Source organism: Rhinatrema bivittatum, chromosome 13 (genome assembly GCF_901001135.1).
Source record: "Rhinatrema bivittatum chromosome 13, aRhiBiv1.1, whole genome shotgun sequence".
In the NCBI taxonomy this organism is placed as follows: domain Eukaryota; kingdom Metazoa; phylum Chordata; class Amphibia; order Gymnophiona; family Rhinatrematidae; genus Rhinatrema; species Rhinatrema bivittatum.
Window position 1 is genome coordinate 31,258,315 of NC_042627.1, and position 20,848 is coordinate 31,279,162.

The 20,848-nt window shown below is 43.4% G+C and overlaps 1 protein-coding gene across 2 annotated transcripts in view; it reads left to right on the forward strand.

The window, feature by feature from the left end:
* The window catches only part of LOC115075078 (nuclear receptor ROR-alpha), a 170,794-nt gene that overhangs the window by 71,073 nt on the left and 78,873 nt on the right, over positions 1 to 20,848 (forward strand). For both annotated transcript variants that reach the window (XM_029575242.1, XM_029575243.1), the window contains exon 2: positions 13,054 to 13,139. In XM_029575242.1, coding sequence (XP_029431102.1) covers positions 13,054 to 13,139 — 86 coding nt within the window. The remainder of the gene's footprint in view (positions 1 to 13,053; positions 13,140 to 20,848) is intronic.

Genomic DNA, 20,848 nt, shown 5'->3' on the forward strand with positions numbered 1-20,848 from the left:
GAAGGTGACAAGCAAGAGAAAGCTTTGGTCTCAGAACATCAGATCTGTTAAGATGGGTACTGCAGTTGTGGACGTAGCAATGCAGATGTTGAGAACTACTCTAGTCCATGTAAGATATACCTTAATTTGATTTATGTTTGAAGATGGTCATTTTAATTGTATTTTGTTTCATTGCTGTACCGTTTCATGTTTGTGTTTTATTTTTTTGTACATCAGTTTGTGCGATTGAATTTTGAATCAGGAAAGCATTTATAAATTTTATGAAATAAATAAATAAAACTACAGGTTCGGTCTTCACACCCTTGTATATTTTTCTTACTCAGCTGTCTAAAAAAAAAACCAAAACAAATCAAATGCATTAAAGTATGAGTTTTTCACTGTGTTCTAATACAACATAATCTACACTTTTCATCCTGAAAGAACAATTATAAACATGTATTCAAAAAGTAATTACTGTAAGGATTAAACCCCAAACTTTTGATTGCATAATTCTTCACACCCCTTGTCAGAGAAAACCCAGATTAACCATTGTTCAAAACATTGCCTTAACAAGGCAGATAATAGGTTAAGTAGAATCCACCTAGGTCCTAGGTGGTTCAGACACTCTTGGATGAAGAATCAAGCTGCTTCTGTTGTATGATGTGAATTTGAAGCAAAGATCAAACATGCTGAACAAGGAGCTGCGGAAAAAATTCTGGGATAATTTTGATAAAAGGTAACATTGGGGAAAAGACTATTACAAAAAAGTCAGTGTGTTTTGAATATCCTTTGGTGCGCTGTCAGGTCTATCATTGTAAACTGGAAACAATTTGATACCACCAAAACATTGCCACAATCGGGGAAAACTGCTCAGGAAGGTCACTGTGAGACCTAAGGTGAGTTTAAAAGAACTACAGAGATCTCTGGCTGAGACTGGAGAAATATTGATTGTTCAACAATTTCAGGATGACGCCACAAACCTGATCACTCAGTATGAGAGGTAAGAAGTATGCCTGAACAGAGAAGGAAGCCATTTACTGCTGAAGAGAAACCGTATGATACACAGTGGATTGTTTGTATAAAAACACTTAGGGAGAGTTTTTGGTGGTGAAACTTTTGGGTCTCAATACTAAGCGATAGGTGTGGCGTAAAGTGACGCAGCCTGTTGCCCTGCTAACATCATCCCTCCACTATAGCATGGTGATGGCATCATGTTATGGGAGGATACTTTGAAGCAGTGGGGACAGAGAGGCTTCTCAAGATCAAGGGAAAGATGGATGGTGCAAAGTATACACAGACCAGCAGATCCTTGAGGAAAACCTCTTCCAGTCTACTAGAAAGCCGGGACTGGGATAAAGATTCACCTTCAAGCAGGACAGTGAATCTAAGCACAAAGCAAAAGCAATACTGGAGTGGCTCAGTAAGGAATGCCCTTGAGTGGTCCAGTCAAAGCCTAGATCTGAATCCAATAGAAAATCTGTGGCAAGTCTTGAAGCCTGCAGTACAATCCCGAGCCAACCTGAATGAGCTTGAGCTCTTTTGCCAAGAAGAATGGGCAAACACTGCACCATCTTGCTCTGTCAAGTTGGTAGACACCTATCCTAAATGACTCCTGGTTTTTATTGATGAGAGAGGGGCTATCACCAAGTAATGAATCAAGGGTTTGAAGACTTATCTATTTGAGACTTTTTAATTCTTGTTTAATTGGGGGATACTTCTGTAATTGTTCTTTTAGTATGAAAGTGTAGTATGTTGTGTAGATCAGTGCAACAAACTCTTGATGCATTTTGATGTGTATTTTTTAGACAGCAGAATGTGAAAAATATACAAGGTGTGATGGCTTTTTGCAGGGCTCTGTATATGATACTGCTATAGATGTAGACATTAGAGGTAGCTGTTTTGGTAGGCTACACACTGAGAAGAAGGACTCGCCATCACAAGAGATCTAGTAATATTTGAAGGCTAGAGCATTAGCAGGCCATCCTGTCCTTGGGAGAGGAACTGAAGGACTGAGGAATTGCTGCAGGGATCCCAAAATCTGTTTTTAGTGCAGAAAACATGTGAGGGTGGAGAACAAAAGAAAAAGAAGAGCCTGTATAGGAATGGACAACATTTATTCAGCCAGTTAAGGTTTTAGAACCCTCTGTGTTCTTTCTGAATGGGGGAGGGGGAGGTTACTGTCTCTATTTTACTTAATCGTAGAGTGATATCGAGATGTAGACAAACTTACGCAGTGTTGATTGTGATGTGGTGCCAGCAAAGAGTGACCATGAATTTCTGAGTCTTTGAGATTTTCTTTCAGATCCATTGTATTACTCTGGCACACTTTAATGAGTAAAGGAAGCATGTAATACTATTCAGTATGCAAACTATTGAGATCAGGAGGGAAACATCTTGGAAAAGATGCATTATGGCTTTAGCGGACTTTTTTTTTTTTTTAATTAGTCTCATTTATTTTGTTAATTTTTTTTTATTTTACAGGAAACATCGGCAGCATTGGGACTGTAGGTACAAAATGTAGTTCTTCATCAGGCTCAGGATACATTGTGTCAGTGTATTACAGTCAAGGCTTAATTTGTAGATGTAAAGGAAGTGGAACTGTTGGGGGGGGAGAATGGGCGGGGCCAGGCCCAGATGTGAACTCTCTCGCACATACACCTACCTGAATCAAAGCCATGTGGCTGCCCTTGTCTCAGGGTAAGCATTTCCAATACTCTCTGTTCTTTCTGCTTCCTGCAAGGTTGGAGGAACATAAATAATCCATGCACCTACCTGCTCTGTTCTGTTTCCCCAGGGGAGCCAGAATTGATATAAACTACCAGTTCTGGCCCGTTTTCTCGGGTTCCAGAAAAAAGGTGGCAGAACGTCGTTCTGGGTTGTTCTGCCAGAAATTAAGCCCTTGGTAATGGACCCAAAGAGGGGATGAGAATTAGCACAAGTCTGAAAGTTTTATAAGCAGTAGAGCTATTCATCAAGGCCAAGGGGTGAAGCCTTGACAATTGGCAGTACTGCTCACAAATTTCAAACTTGTGCTAATTCAATTCCCTTCTTGTGTCTGTTGTTTAAACTGCAGTGTCTGCTGCAGTATCACCCCTTCCCATTTTTGTTCCCTGCAATACAGAAGAAGGGGGGTTTTGGATTAGGGAACAGAATGGCTGTTTTCTTCTCTGTGCTTCATGCTTACGCCCTCGCTTTCTCTTCCTTGCAGGCTGCCTGGAGGGGAGGGGCTGGAGCAGAACACCCCTGCTGCTCTGCCTCTTAAGCCTGAAAAGAAATATGCGGGACCCATGCCTCGTGCATGGAAGCCAGTGACTAATCTGGGGCCGGGCGGGGCAGGGCAGGCTTTCTCTGTGACCCCCTCATCCCACAGCAGGCCCGAGGCAGACTAGGCTCTCCCTCACCGCCTCTTTGGCCGTGCTGGTGTGACAACATTGGGGGTGCTAGCAATCTCCAGTGACGGCAGTGGAGGATGCCAGGCGCAGGCTGATGATGGCGCAGACCTTTAAATTCAGGGTCCGATGAACCATGCTTCCTCTTGCCTGCTCCTTCTCTTCACCGGATTGGTGGCTCAATGACCTAACACTGCAAGTTAAGGGTTGTAGGTTAGACAAGGGTCGCAAGGGGCGAATCAAAGAGAGAAGAATTTTAGCCTTTCACGTGTGTAGCGTTCTTTGCCTCGCCAGCCAGCTGCTAACTCTCTTCATCTGGGCAACATGCATGGAACTCACATGCACTATCAGCTCTTCCCCCCCCCCCCCCCCACCCTACCGAATTCTGCGGACACAGGAGGATCAGAGGTCGGCCAGTTCCTGTGTGTCATGGAGGAGAGTGCACAGGTTAGGACTGCGGGATTAAGAACCGGAAGCAGCATCAAGCAGGCCCAAAGGGGGAAACAGAAGGGGGGCCCAAAGCAGAGGCAGTCGGGGAAGGAAAGCGGCACTGGGCTAGTTGTGGCAGCCCCACCTCATTGGAGACAACGAAGGTGACGCAAAGACTTCAAGCATCAGTTCTGCACACTTTTCCAAGCTGGGTGTGGTGGCAATCCAGCATATGGGTGCAGCAGAACCTCCCTGGGGGGACTGTTGATTTTTAACTTCACAACAGAGCCTTCTGGGGAGTGCTCAGTCACACAGAAGAAACACCCTGCCACCACGTGCAATGCTTTCCGGATCTTTTATCCCTCCTCTCCACCGGGTCTCCCACATGTTCAACAATGCATTGCAGTTGAGCGGTGGCATCAGGGACATGGCATGGTCAGGATGCAACAGACCGGCACGGTACAATGCTCAAGTAGCATCAGGATATCGGTCTGGGTTTCCAGCCGGCATGCTCAAAGCCATTGACACAGCAACAGAAAGGTAGATAGACTCTGAGATACCCCACACTTCAGTCCCAGTTGGGGACCTGGTCCTCAGTGGGGTTTTCCATTTCACTCCAGTTTTCTGGGATTGTATCACATTCCTACATATCCATGGGGGTGCTGGCCTATGCAATCTCAGCAACTGCTACTTCGACTGGAGATTACGACCGTACACACAGACAATCGCATTGGTGACACCATCCGTTTTGCTTGGCACCATCGGGGATATGGCCAGCTCTTCCTCCTCACTTGGGGAAACCCACACAGAGCAGGTACTGGTCGCACTTTCAGAAACTCAGACCGAGGGATGATCAAACTCACCTGTCGGCTCCATACCAGAGCTCAAGGGACAAGCACAGCCATGGTGAGCATGGTTACAGCAGTGGGTGAGTCAATGGCAGGAATGGGTGGTAATCTGCACCCCATAAGGGGGTGGTGTCCGTGCCAGTGATTAAAAAGAGAGGCTAGACCAAGTACAGGGTCAGTCGCAGTTCGAGTAGCACTGCAGACACGTCCGACTCAGATAATTCAGCAGAGGATATCCCACCGCGGTCTGCTATGGAGACCGAGCAGACATCTAGGGGGTCATCAGCATTGACTACGCTATCACAACTTTGGGAGAGAGTGCAGAAATCTCTTCGCAAGAAGATACCAAATGGACTTACATAGACCATGATGCCCGACTGTTGGTCGCAGGCACATCTGGACCTGGCTTTTAGTCATTCATCAGCCTCCTCATTCCTCTGGCGCTGGTTAAGGCAGTGCCACAGAGAGAGAAAGTTCAGATGGGATGCTGAAAGCTGGGTACAGTCACAAATACAACTGACAGCCAGTAGGCCCTACAGAAGGAAAAATGTGTCTTTCTCTGAAAATTGTAAGCTGTGATTGGGCAGATTCTAATTAACCAATAATAACTTAGAAAAGACAATCAAATAATTATATTTGGGGCACTGCAACATGAGATGCACAGTTAGTAACTTTTATGTGTATGACTGTACTGCTACAATCTGAGAAAAAGATAAAGAAGATTCATTTTAAAAGAGCCTTAGGCTTGGCACTGTCATGAAAGGAAGAGTAAACAATGATCGATTACCCACTGTGTGAAGCGCACACTGCTTTCAGATCAGAAATCCTACACCGGTCTCCTGCTAGACATCCACCTGTGGGAGCGCATGCACAGGGTTTTAGAGGCAGAGTGTTCCAACAGGAATGCCAGAGTTTGGGGCCGATGAAAATCAGTGTGCTCAGCGAAGCGCACTGTTTAACCCATGGTTTGATGCGCATTTTGGAGGCGCATCCACAGCCCCTATTCTATAAGGGGATTAGTGCGTCCACAATGTGCATCCAAAGTTCCGTGAAACTAATAGCACTCATCACATGGATATGCAAGTCGATGAGGCTATTAGTTATTCACTCCACATACAGAAAAAAATGTGCAGGCGTTAATTTCTGAGCACCCCAAAAAGATGTACAAAAAAGCAGAAAATACTCCGACGACATTGAGTGCCTGCTTTTGGCGCACTTTTATTGCATCGGCCCCTTTGTGCTTACAAGTAGAATCCCTTTCAGGGTGGAAGAATTTATTTTCAGGCATTAATCCCAGTGTGCATTTGCCACTGATGGATTAATTAGACGGGAATAGAGATTTAGTTTTGCAGATCAGAATTTGTGACAGTAATAAAAACAAGGTGTTGATTCTGTCCTTACCACTGATACCGTAGCAACTTTCTCCCCTTCCCTTTCCTCCCGTCCATATTGCCCTGTCTTTCATCCTGACCGCTCCCCCACATCTCTCTAAGGTGAAAGAAAGGAGAAAGAAGGGTAATAATCTCTTTATACAATTTCATAAGGTGGCCTGGTGCTCAAAATAGATGCGGAAGTACTTGACCTTTTTTAACTAATAAAATAAAATGGAAACAACTGCTTTAAAAACATGCAGTCACTTTCACTAAAAATGAAAGGGGAAAAAGCAAGTGAGACTCACAGATGGCCACCTACCCACTGCATTTCAGTGAGGCCACTGAGCCACCAGAGGAAATGTAAGGGGTTCTGGGCTGGTAACATTGTAGCCAGTCTGAATCTGTACATGGAAAAGGTAAAAGCTACGGAGGATCATTGAATGAGTTAACAAAATGCTGCAAGGGGATTGATTCTTGAAGCTATGCTGCCACCTGCTGTTGGTTGAGTTACAATGCACGTTTTGCAAGGAAAGTGATTTGTAGCCTTGCTTGAGTTTCTTGAATCCATGACCAAGCAAAGAACTTAGATAAAAAAGCTGAAAATGCAAAGTATTATCCAGTGGAACCATTTGCTATAAACTCAGTTTTTGATTGGATCGGCCGTAGGTGCTTAAAACAATATAAAGTCTTTGTTTCACAATTATTTATGCACCCTTTAACTCATTCTTTCCTAACAGATCAGTGGTGGTTGAGGTATTTGGTAGAAGGGTTTGGCTGAACCTCTCCAATTCTAATTTTGTGATGACCCACATGTATTCTCTAGTTTTTATTTTCATAGCAATTCAGACCAGATGAAGCAGTCGCTGACCCGTGTAGGCTTTTGAATGCTGATAGCTGCAGGTAGAATGCAATGTGAAAAGGGAGCCATTTCGCTTTGGCTTGTGGGTTCCTGAATAAGTCCTAAAGCAAGGAGCCAGAAAACAAGAGTGGGGGAAAAAAGTGCTGGTGGTAAAGTTAGGGAAACGGATGTGATTTTTATCAAGAAATGTAGGTGCTATGTTAGTCCTCTTGGAGAAATAGAAATAAAATTCAGCAAACAAGTTTGTAGGTAGTTTTAGGATGCAAGAAATAAATACGTTTGTGATGAACTTTCTAGAGATCAGCTCCCTTCATGACCAGATGAAGGGAGCACAACTCTTGAAAATTGTCCCAGATGATTTGGTATTGCCTACATTTTGTTTGTTTTGACCTTCACAGCTTTAATGAAAACTCTCTGCAGATTTCCATTGTCTTAAGAGATGAGGCAAGAAGTTATGTGACAGTGAAAACTGTCATTTGCTAGTGTCTTGGCTAAGCAAACAAATGCCACACATTTTTCCTGGGGGGGGGGGGGAATGTATAAACACGGCATTTTTTAAATAGAATATGGAGATGATGATGTTTGAATTTTTAGCCTTTCTTTCCAAATAATGTTCAAGACGGCTTACAGCATTACTAGGATGAAGTTACAATAAGACAGATTCAGATAACTTCGTTGGCATGGCAATGTCACATGTGTTGCCGAAGTAATGCATAAAGTGATTTTAAAATAGGGAAAAAATTTACAAAATAGTAATAGTAATGAAAATACAGAGTATAAAAAAGGAAATAAGAACAAATCCCTGCCCCAAAGAACTTATAGTCTAAATGGGTAGAGGAGATTAAACTGACTTGCCCAAAGTTACCTAAAGAGTTGGTGGGGGAAGTGGGATTGGAACCCTGATTCTCAGCCCATTGTTCTAACCACTAGGCCACCTCTTCTCTCAAATGGGTTTGCACACTCAGAAGCAGCACCGTGATATGGAGCATTCAGCAAACACTTTGGAGGGGAATGGCAGAAAGAGAAAAGAGGTAATATTGCCTTAAAGAAAAGGCTAATGGGTAATGTATTTATTTATTAGTTTTTATATACTGGTGTTCATGAGGACATGTCATTTCGGTTTACACTTACTAGCAAATATTCATTTAAAAACATTTGCATTTCAAAAGTTAAAGGAAAATATATAAATACATAATTTCATAATAAATAAAACAAAAAATATTAAAATAGTTGAGGTATTAAAAAATTAAAAGTTTAAAGATTCAAAAGGTTAAGAACAGCAATAAGATAAATAATGTAGTTACAGAGGGACAGAGAGCGACAGAGTAGTTGCTCTGTCAAAGCGGCAGAGGGAGCTCCAGAGGAGAAATGAATTGAAGAGGAAAAAAGTAATGCTGCTTTAAAGAAAAGGCAACTGAGTAATGTTTTCCCAGAGGGACAAGACCTGAAGTGCCAAATGAGGCTAATTGGGGCATAGTGTGGGACAAGATGAAGTGTCTCTGTGAGTGACTGCAAGAGACAGATGTCAGAGGGCTAGGAGGTTGCCAGGGGAATCGGTGGCCCAAGCAGACAAGGCCTAGGTAAGGCAATGGCCACCTCTTAGGTTGGGATATCCCTGTAAGCAGCCTCTGCAAAGCTGTGGACTTTACAGGGCTGAACAGGATACAGTAGCAGAGGAGGTAGGTGGTGGGGGGGGGGGGGGGTTTCACATTCTGTGCCTTGAGGGGAAAGGCCCCAAATCATTAGCAAGGTGAAGATTCAAATTCATGTCCTAGAAACCTGTTTGACTTGAGCCCCTTTTCTCAAAGGTGCATTAAATGATAATGTGCCAAAATGTGCATTATTTACTACAGGCCCCATTATTTTCAAGGGGGCCAAGTCACTAATAATGCAAGCTTTCGCATGCTAGTGCACCTTTTCTGAACAGTCTTATATTGTAACTGGCTAGCCCACACCTCCCACAAATACATATTCAGGTGCTTATTTGCATGCCAGTACCCAGAATGCTTTGAGGTATCGTGAGTAGCATGGCAGTAAGGAATTGAAATTCTAGGAGCAAAGTTGTTGAGAAAACCAAAACTGCATTCATTTGAATGCAAACTATGCGAGTTTAGCAAAAATTCAGTTCCTGTACTCAGTGTGTGGTGACTGATGCACAACCCTACCCAATGCAGATCTCTCTCCCTTTCCCCTCTCCATCCCACAGCATTCCTGTGCCCGCCGCCCTTTTCCCTCTCCTTCCTTCCCTAACAAACTCCTGTGCAGTTCTCGCTCTCCTCGTCTCCCCCCATCCCAGGCCCCGAGACCCTTTCGGCTGGTGGGGTATTTCCTGCTGCTGGGCTTTCTGCTCTTCTTCAGCATTGGGGGTGTTGGCAGGTGCTGTGCTTGGGGCTCTTGCACCTGTTCTGCAGTGGGGGTGTTCCCATGGGCCCGGCTCCCTCCCCCCAGCTTTCTGTCAGTGGTGGTGGAGGAGTTTCCAGCAGCCCTGCGCGATTGCTTCCTGTTGATAGGGCATTTTCTGTGCCCCCCCCCCCCCCCATGCCTCTTTTCATGGTGGGTGGAGGATGTTTCCAGCTCTGCCGCTTTTTCTTGGTGGAGGGTGAGGGGGTCACCACGGTTCTTGCTTGTCAGCAGGGGGGGTGTTTGTTGTCAATTCTCGTTGGCGTTGCAAATCAACTTCTCCGAGGCAAATAGGCAAAGTGTATTCCTCAGTCTCTGCCTTATACGTATCAGAGCATGACCCGGCAAGAAGCAGAGGCGCCTCATTAAATTAGGCTGCTCTTAATAGACCTATTGATTTGCCATGGCAGCAATTAAGCAGGATAATTGATTTCATCTCTTCCCTCTATTTGCATGGTAAAGAGCATGTAATCAAATTAGCCCTGGCAAAGTCTGTCATTTTGGTTCAATTTCATTTCAACTGAGAGTAGATAACAGTAAAATGGGACATGGAAGGACCACGGCCACCCATAGGTTACACATGTATGAAACGTGTTTAGCCACAGAACAGTCATGCGTTGCTGCTAATTGCAACTGTCTACTGTGTCATCTTTTTTTCTTTTTTATATTGAGAATTTTCAGTTGTTTTGGTTTTTTTCCCTTTATTTCAGGGTCTTTTTCTTAAATCACGCTAGTCCAGAACAGACTCCCAGTTTTTCTTCTTTTGGAAGTAAATGGAAATTCAACTTTTAGCTTTGCTTCTCTGTCACTGGGCTGAAATATGGGTGTTTGCTACCTTTCTTGCTCTTGATGCTAGTGATAGATGAGACTGAAAAATATTATAGCATGAGGTGTTGAGAGCAGGTTAGTCACCTCTCATTACGTATCTCAGATCATCAGATCACCCAAGGCTATGTAATTAGAAGAACTGCCAAACTGGGTCAGACTCTAGCTTTGTCTACCTCTGCATCCTGCGTCTGCTGGTAAGCAGCGCACGCTTAGAGTAAACTTATAGGAGGAAAGAGGATGTGGGCTGGCTCGGTGCAGTGCTGTGTGGGTCCCTGGATCAAGCCCCAGGTGTGCTGGAGCTGGGGCTGGAGAGGGAGCCCTGATCATTGCATAAGGATGACTGAGTAGATGAGTAGACTGAGTAGATGTGACTCGGTTATTTTCACTTTCGAATAATAGAAGGGGGCATGCCATGAAGTTAGCAAGTAGCACATTTAAGACTAATCGGAGAAAATTCTTTTTCACTCAACGCACAATAAAGCTCTGGAGTTTGTTGCCAGAGGATGTGGTTAGTGCAGATAGTGTAGCTGGGTTCAAAAAAGGTTTGGATAAGTTCTTGGAGGAGAAGTCCATTAATGGCTATTAATCAATTTTACTTAGGGAATAGCCACTGCTAATAATTGCATCAGTAGCATGGGATCTTCTTAGTGTTTGGGTAATTGCCAGGTTCTTGTGGCCTGGTTTTGGCCTCTGTTGGAAACAGGATGCTGGGCTTGATGGACCCTTTGTCTGACCCAGCATGGCAATTTCTTATGTTCTTATCTGTTGGACAGTGGAAGGAGTCTCCAGTCAATAGACTGTCACTGCAAGTAACAGGCTTAGGTCCACTGCAGGGGTTATAAATTAGGGGGGAAATCCCTGTATAGTTACAAATGAAGGCTCATGGCACCAGGATCCCAGACCTGCTTCTGAATGAGCTGGAAACCCGAATGGGTAAGGGGGGGGGGGGGGGGGAAGGAAGAGATAATACCTGTCGCAGCCTTTCAGCTTCTCACAGTCACGGCTTACGGGTGCATTGGACCCAAGGTGATGTCCCTGGCTATGATGATAGTCTCTTATCAATATGTCATCTATTTATTTAATCCTTTATTCCACCCAGTTGTAATGTTTGCCTCTTTCGTGTCCTGTGTAAATGACTTCTGGTTTGTTTTTATTAGATGCACCCAGGTTTTGGATACAGGGAATAATCATTCCCTATTTCCTTTCTCTGCACTTTCCATGACTTTATAGACATCTTATATCTCCCTTTAGCTGTTTCTTTTCCAATTTGTTCTAGTTTTCTGAGTCTTCCCAGAAAAGGGCCTTTTCAGGCTCATCCAACTAGGACATAAGGCTCCAGATGTGCCACAGTCCAGGGGTTGAGCAAGAGGCGGAAGCATCAAACTAAGGAGTCTCTGCGCTGCTTGACGCACTCCCAGGCCACTTCTCCTCAAAACGGGGCTGCTTGGTGCCAGAGAAAAAACACCACTTGGCTTGGCTAGAGCCAGTGGTGCCAGGATCCCGGCACAGTTGACACAACGGTCCATGACCCTGTTGAAGTACCAGTCCCAGGCACCATCTGCGCAGGAGTAAGGAGAACGCATAATATGGAGAAAGAGGACATTCTGGGGTGGGGCCCGAAAATATGCAGAGTCGTATATTTTATAAGAGGAATGCGCAAACATCAAAACCATGTGCATGCTTTTACATCTGTTCATCAAGACGTGAAGATTAACTCTCTTTGCTTTCATCTCCAGCTTTTGGGTGGGAGGTCTAGAGCAGGTGATGGGAGAGTGTGAGTGAACTGGTGAAGGTCTGAGTTAGCTGATGGTGGTCTCTGTGAACCGGTGCTTGGTAAAATGCACATTATCAAGTATTTTCTTAAGCAAGGTACGAATATGCGTGAGCCAACTTTATAAAATACCTTCAGGCATAAACTGCTATGATTATTTAACATGTAAATTATATGCACATCCTACACTAGGTATACAATGTGAATCCCTGCATCAGCGTGTGCTAAAACTTACATGTATATTTTCAGGGCAGTAATACGCAATATTATATAAACTGTGTGGCTCCCACTGCACAGTTTATATAAAATACAAGCATAACTGTAGGAACACCAGCTTATGCCTATATGTGCTGAGTTCTGCACACTATTAAAAATTGCCCTCTTAAGTGTGTGTGCATGTAATTTTACCAGTATATTATTTGCACGTTTTCAATACTTTATCATTTTGGTTCAGGTGGAAGCTCTAAAATCTGTGTACCTCTTGATTAAATGCTATAACTATTAAACCTGTTGTTCCGGCTCCATGTAAATTCCTGACCGGGTTTAGACTACTCTTGAACCTGCCTTCAAGCCCATCTGATACTTAGAGCGTCATTGTTGTGCTGGTCAGGAAGCATAGGCAATGTCTGCCGGAGGGAAAGTTGGAGAAGCCCATTCCAGGAGCATGGAGCTATTCTTTTGAACGTTTAAGTGCTAGCACCCCGAGAAACTGAACATCTGAACCAAAACCTGTTATATATGTTCAGTTCTTGCGCTTAAATTGGAAGCATTTCTCACCGTTCGTTTAAGTGGAATTTTGAACTTGATTGAACCGAAGCCCTTTCATACAACCATGCTGAGGGCACAAGTTTGTCAGGGACCTTTGCTCATCTCTTTTGGCTCTTAGGCCAGCAATGCCACAGCCCCCGGTTTGAAATGCTGATTCCAGTCTTCTCCAGGATTCTTAAACACCTTCTCAAATGACCCATTTTAATAACCCAGCAGCCATTATCTAACGAGCAGCCATAATTTAGTCCAGGGCCCGAGGGGGCCCCTGGCAGTTCAACAATGAATAGTTAATGTGCTGTAATGTTTAGCAGGTTATTAGTTTTCACTGTGCAAATGCTGATTGGGGAGCACTTTCTGTAAGGTGTTTAAAAGAAGATGTAATTAACTTGGCTGCGTGCTTCTGTTTCAGCTCAAATTGAAATTATTCCATGCAAGATCTGTGGAGACAAATCATCAGGAATCCATTATGGTGTCATTACGTGTGAAGGCTGCAAGGTAAGCTTTAATTTGCCTTTCAGAGTTTCACATGCCCACCGTATGCCTTCCATCTTTTACTTACTCTTTCTCCTGGATTTTTAAACTTTTTTTTCTTTAGCTCTTTGTGTATCTAGAATGAGTTCCACTTTGACAGATCCATCCAGCAAATGGCCATTCCGCTTCATGTTAGAATTCCCCAGAATTTAAAGTCTGTTAGCTGCTAAAGAGAGCATCACAGTGTTGCGTCAGTAAATTCACAGCATTCGCTGAAGGTAAAATTTGCGTAGCGTAAGCAGGGTAGCACTTATCGCAGAATTTTATTTTCTGCAGAATGACTGCGAGTAAGATAGTTCAGCAGGCTGGAGAGCGGGATATTTACCTGGTGTGAGCTTAGCGGGAAACTAGTGCTCTGCTGAAGGTACCTGGGTAGAGTTATCCGAGTAGCTTTAGAATGGCTGGGTTTTTCTTTCTCTACCAGACTTGTGTTGATAATGTCAGCCAGAGACTGCTCAAGGCAGGTGTTCATGGGCTAAAGTTACGCCGTTCCTCAGAATGCCTCCATTGACGCCCCTTCTTATCCAGATACATTTTGTGCAGCAGTGAGTTGTGTGTGCACATACAATTTATGGAGGGGGAAGGATATTCCAGTCTTGGTTTTGTGTGGGGGAAACTCTAAAAGTTATTCATACAAATCCTTCCATAACAGATAGACAGACAGAATTAATTGTAAATAATATAGCGAGGCTAAAATGTTTTCCTCTGGTCTGCTGGCACACCATTGTTTGTATGAAGGCTGCCTCTGGCATGTTTCTCGCTGCCGTTTTGTGCTGATCCTTAGTGCCATGAGTGGCAGTCAGCACATGAGTTTGATGGCAAGGCTGAGATTCCTTCTTGACGTCTTAACTAGTTTCAAGTGACTATCTGGTTTAGAACTGGATAGTGTAGCCAATGAATTGCAAATTAAAGAGAAATTTATAAAAATGTGTTGCCTTGTGGAGAGGTTTTACAGAAGTTAGCTTCTCTCCTGTGGACCGTAACTGGACACCCGACCAAACTTGCGGATTGGATTAGAGAGAGAGATTTACCTTTCGAGTCTGAGGACCGGAGGAGGGGGTCCTCTTATCACTTGGGCTCCAAGTGCCCACCACCCTCCCGAAAAAATACTTTATTTTATAAAATGTTATTTCAACCATCCTCATAAACATATCAACAAGGCTAATGCGTTTTAGAAAGAAACCATAAACCTGGCTAATGGTCTCAGAGGTGAGAAGAAGGGTGAAAGAGGCAAGTGTTCTTCACTATGATCATTTGATGCACATTTACAAGAGGCAAGGTGGACATGTGTGTTATGTTGTTATGTATGTTGAGTTTATTGTTTTATTTTATATGATTCTGTGGTTCTAAGTTTGTACATCGCTTTGGGCGATTCTATAGGAATCTGGAAAGCAATTAATCATTTTATTAAAAAAATAAACCACAGCCTCTCTCATGCACAGTTTTCTTTTTATCACAATTAAAGTCTTTCTAACATGTCTACGCACCCACCTATACACAGCCTCCTCTCATACCCATCTACACTCCCAAGCATAGTCTCCTTTCTCATACTCACATGCATGTCCAGTCTCTCTCTCTCTCCCTCCCACACATACCCATCTACACTCTGACATACGGTCTCCTTTCTAATGCACACATGCACGTCGAGCATGCTTCTCTCCCTCCCTCCCTCACACATACCCATCTACACGCCGATATACAGTCTCCTTTCTGATGCACACGAGCATGTCCATCGTCTCTCTCTGCCTTCTAAATCTTCCCTCCATAGACAGCCCAAGGTTGATGTCAGAGAGACTGTGTTGAAGGCAAAGGAGGAGAAGCAAACATTACAATGTGTACAAACCCCTCCAAATGACAGAACATAAAACTAAAAAGAGTTGATGTCTGCCAATGTGATGTATTGGATGTTACAGCTAGAATTTATAAAAATGCATCTAACATCATGAAAATCTTTCCAGTAGTGAAATCAAATAATTTAAAAATAAGAAACAGATGTATCTTTCCCCGTACCATATGTTCCCTCTTCCTTCATCTTCTGACTTTTCTTATTCCTTCCTTGATTTTCTTATTTACTTTTCCTTTCTCCATTTCCTTCCCCAACCCCTACAGCTGACATGGATTGCCCTCTATTGCACTTCTCTTCCTGCCATTATTTTACTCTTCTCACTCTATTTTGTTTTCCTTTCACCCATGTATCTCCTATATTATCTTTCCATCACCTCTTCCCATCTGTCCTCCAATCTCCCACTCAGCCAGCTTTCACTTTCTCAGCTGGCTCTCTCCCCTTTTCTTTAACCATTCTAGCTCCAGCTTCCTTATGCTACCTCTCTCTCAATATGCCCCTTCTCCCTCCTCTGTGCTGCCCTCTCTGGTGCCCCTCCTTTTTTCATGCCCCCCCATCCTTACCTCCATGCCCCCTCTGTTTCTACCTTCCTTCTTGCCCCCTTCCCCCCGTCTCTCCCCTCCCATGCCCCCCATTTGTGCATATCTTAGTCTTACCCAGAAATGCAAGTCTTATGTTCTAAGACCGAGGGTCCATCAAGCCCAGCGTCCTGTTTCCAATAGTGTCCAATCGAGGTCACAAATACCTGGCAGGATCCCAAATAGTGAATAGATCCCATACTGCTAACGTTCAGGGATAAGTAGTGACTTGCCCAATTCTCCCTGGATAATAATGGTTTATGGACTCTTCCTCTAACAACCTAACCAAACCTTTTTTTAAACCCAGCTACACTGGGTTTCACCACATCCTCTGGCAATGAATTCCAGAGCTTAATTGCATGTTCAGTGAAAATTATTTTCACTGTTTTGTTTTAAATGTTACAGACTTCATGGAGTGTCCCAAGTTCTTTTAGTTTTTGAAAGAGTAAATAACTGATTCACATTTACCCTTTCTACTCCACTCATGATTTTATAAACCTCTATCGTATCCTCCCTCAGCCATCTCTTTTTAAAACTGAACAGCCCTAACCTTTTTAGCCTTTTTTCATAGGGATCCATTCCATCCTCTTTATCATTTTGGTCACCTTTCTCTGTACTTTTTCCAGTTCAGCTGTATCTTGAGATGCAGTGACCAGAACTGTACACAGTACTTTAAATTGGGTCTCACCATGTGGCAATACAGAAGTATTATGACATTGTCTGTTCTATTCCTTTCCTAATAATTCCTAACATTTTGTTTACTTTTTTGATTGCTGCAACACACCGAGCTAATTTCCAATGATGATGCCTTCATCCTTTTCCTGGGTGGTATCTCCCAATATGGAATCCATCATCATGTAACTACAGTTTGGATTACGTTTCCCTATGTGCCCTTATCTGCATTATATTTCATCTGCCATTTGGATACCCAGTCTCCCAGTCTTGCAAGGCTCTCCTGCAATTTCTCATAGTTCATGTGTGACCTTACAACTCAGAAAAATGTTGTGTTGTCTGCAAATTTGATCACCTCACTTGTCATCCCCTTCCCCAGATTATTTATAAATATATTAAAAAGCACCAGTCCCAGTACAGATCCCTGGGGGATCTGTACTGGGACTGGTGCTGGGGGATGTACTGGGGGTCTGGGGGACTGGTACTGGGGGATGTTTACCTTCATCCACTGCGAAAACTGACCATTAAGCCCTACTCTCCATTTCCTATCTTTTAACCAAGTCGCAATCCACAATAGGACATTGACTCTTAGCCCATGGCTTTTTAATTTTCTCAGGAGTCTCTCATGAGAGACTTTATCAGATATCTTCTGAAAATCGAAATACACTATATCCTTGATTGCATGGCTGTGGAAGGAGCCTTGGTGCATGATCCCTGGCTGATGACTGTGTGGGTTGGGAAGGGGATTTAAAACATGAGGGAGGTCCTTGGGCAGCCTTCATATGGAGGCTCATGGCACATCCCCCTGCAGGTAAGACCTTAAGTCTACTTTTGGAAACCTTGTAAAAGGAGCATTTCACATGATTTTGTTTCAGGTATATTGAAATGTGAAGTTTTGGGGATTTGAGCAAATATTTCAAGCAACTTATGTTTTACTTTTCATTCTCCTTTCCTGCCTTGAAGCAGTGTGGGATCACTTGGGATTTGAGGGTTTCTTAGTGTATGTCAGTCTTCGAGCAGAGAATCAGAAAAACATGCACATGAAAAATCGAAAAGCAGTAGAAGTTTTCTGTATCCTTTAAGAAAGGTTTTCACAGATTTTCCTGTGTTGTAGGAGATGAGGCAGGAATTTATCAAATGAGTATTGGGAGTAAGTATTGTCATTACCAGTGTCTAAATTTTCTAAAAAAAAAAAACCCCAAAAAACCTGCTTAAATTCTGAAAATAAAGAACTAGAAGAGGTACAGAGAAGGACAACAGAAATGATAAAAGGAATGGAAAGGTCCACACTGCACTCGCCAGCACAGTTATCTGGTTAACCAGTCCATGGGGTAATAAACCAATCCCTGACAGACCTAACCACCTCGTCTGCTATGTCTTGGAGCAGTGGGATAATCATTATAAAGTTGGTCATTCTCAAAAACTGCAGGATACTTGAAAGGTAGGCTGGCATTTGTTTGTGCATTTGCATTGCCAAAAGCATCACAACTTCTTATGTATAATAAGTCAAATAAAAGAATGCAAAAACCCATTTAGTCTGCCCATTTCCCCTGCTTACTGCAACATCATTTTTTCACTTATTCTCATTTTCTCATCAGTAAAGATTTGCTGTAAGTTTTCTGTGCTTTTTAAATTCCTATATTTGTTTTTGCCCCCAAAATGGTAGTCTCCTAACCTTCCCTGATTGGACATTGAATTCTGGATATGCTGGTAAAAGCGCCAAAGCCCAATCCACAATACCTCCAGGGACAGGTAAAACAAAGCATTCCATGGCTGGGAGCAGAGCCTCAGGAGCTCCAGTAAGAAAATGTAGATCTGCTATGAGTTTTCTGTCTGAGAAGATGGAATCTGAGACTGCTTGTGTTTTTAGTAGTCAATTATCCTTCTTTAATTTGTCTCCTCCAGTGGGCATTAATCACTTGTTAAATGCTATGTGTGCATCTACCTCTTGTTTGGATCTTAGACCTTCCATTTAGGTAAAAAAAAAACAGAATTGGACCCAGGCTAAATTTCTTGCATCAGTAGATAATTCTAGATTTTCTGCAGGCATGGTTCTTGTTTCGTTCAAATAATCTTGTGCTTGTCCTTTCTTAAAAAAAAGAAAAAAGGAATCCATGGATACTGCTGTTATGAACCACTACAGACCTGTATTGACTCTTCCATTTTACCTAAGATTGTGGAAAAAGTTGTCTTTGATCAACTTAACATCTTGCACCCTGTCAGTAACATTATGTCTGTATATATTAGAGCCTTTGAGGTTTCAGAAAGGACCATAGCACTGAGACAGGTTTCACAGCTTTGGTCAATGATGTCAGACTAAGACTAGTTGGTGGGATGAATGCAATCATAGTTTTACTGATATGAGCATGCCCTTCAAAACCATTAACCATCAGCTTCTTGTTGACTGTCTGGCTGAGACTGGTCTTAATGTGATTTATATCTTATTTTGCTGCTTGTGCTTTATGAGAGGACTGGGAGTCTAGGCTCTGATTTGAAGCCTTTTTTTTTTTTTTTGTGGACTCCCACAATGGTCGATCCTTGATCCTCTGCTTTTCAGTCTTTTTTTTTTTTTTTTTTTTTTTTTTATTCTATAAGGACAAGCAGGATGGTAGTTCTCACATATGGGTGACATCATCATATGGAGCCTGATGTGGAAAACTTATGTCTAGAAACTTTGACTAGACACACTGAACTTGCTCTATACCACACGCCCAAGCGGGGTCCCTCTTCAGTCTCTTCCACAGAGCTGTGAGCCTCGCAGTTGATTGAGCTCTTAAAAACTTTTGGCTTTTTGGTCTGGGGGAAACCTCTTTTTCATGTTTTCATGATTTTTTCTGTTCTGTTGCTGGGTCTCTCTCGGTGCCTTCCTGTAGTGTCCCCAGTCAGGGTTTTTGACGTCTTTGGGTGAGTTTATTTTTGCGGTTGGTACCTCAGTGCCTGCTGGTCATCGATGTCCACCACCAATGTTCTGTCCTTCAGCCCTTTTGTTTCACTTTGTCATGGCCACATCCAGTTTTCGCTGATCCCCCCCAGTGCCCGCAGACCATATCGATCACCAATTCGCATGAAGTGTGCATCCTCTGCTTGGGAGCATCTCATGACAGCCAGGATTGTCGCTTGTGCGACTAGATGACACTGAAGGGATGTTGACTTCGGCTTGACAAGATGGAGCACCTCTTTGGATCAAAGAAGTCCGTCCCATCAATGGCAGCATCAGCATATAAGAATTTCAGAACTACACCGATGGACACATCTCCATCAACATCAGCAGGACTGTCAGTTCCATCAAAGTCGCTGGTGGATAGGAGTGCTGGAGACCGATCGCTGTTGATCTCCTCTGGATCAAGGACACCAGGCTCATCGACCTTGGCATTGGGGAATGACCAGGCTGAGCATCGTTGGAAGACCAAGAAGCATTGACGCTGGTCTCTGTCAATGCACAGTGCCGGGCATGGAGATGCACCGCCTTTGCTGCAGTGCCCTAGAAGTGACCCTGTGGCAAGGAGCGCCAATCCTCCATCGATGCCTGGGGTCCCAGACAGTCTCCACCTGCCCTGGTGCCAGTTGCCGATCCCCCTTGAGGGTCCAAGAAATATCTGGCCACCCCCTCCTGCCTCCCAGATGGTGTTGGCATTGGCAATGTTCAAGGAGGAGCTGAAGCATTGAGTCCAGCTGGTGGTGGAGCGGGTAGCACGCATTTTTGTACTGCTTCTGGAGAAGCTTAATCTGATTAGTGCCTTACCTACCCAGCTGGTGTCTGTTTCCAAGTGGGGCACCAGGGCCTTCTCCAACCAATATGATGTGAATCGCTGGGTCCTCCTCCGAGGAAACGCCACGGAGGCCGGCGGAATCGCTGAGGCCTGTAGCTCCTGTACAGTTCCATCGGTGCCTGCATCTCTGGAAATTGGCAGAGCACCTAGGGCCCCATCCCCTGTGCCATACAGTGAGGATAAGCTCCTTATGACCCCTGGGGGGATGATCAGATGGAGTTTTCCTCCAAGGACTCAGATGGTCTCCGATCAGACCCTTCTCCTCCAGAGGAGCGAAGGAATTCTCCATCTTTATTTATTTATTTATTTATTTATTTATTTCTTTCTTTCAAGATTTTTATATACCGACATACACTTTGAGTATCACATATAACATGAACTTGGCTTAGTAATGCTTTACAGGGAACTATTCATATATATGAGTAACTTGAAAAATTATAAATGCAAACACAGGAACTTAACTTAAAGCGAATAACGTGAACTTGGTTTGTAGTATTTTACAGAAGATTCTTGGTTTACAGTATTTTACAGAAGATTCATTATCAGAGTGACTTGTTAGGGGAAGGGACGAGGGGAAGGTGGGTGGGAACACAGGGTGTAAGGGGAAAGGAGAGAGAGAAAGGAAGACTGGGGGAGAAAACTAAATTAGGGAGGGATTTAGCCAGGATCAGTGTATGCCTGTTTTTTTTTGTTTTTGTTTTTTTTTTAAATTCTTTATTTTTCATTTTCAAAAAATATATAAGTACAGGAACAGTTTCTCCAAATCGTTATCATACCAATATCATACTTTAAAACATACATAAAGAAATA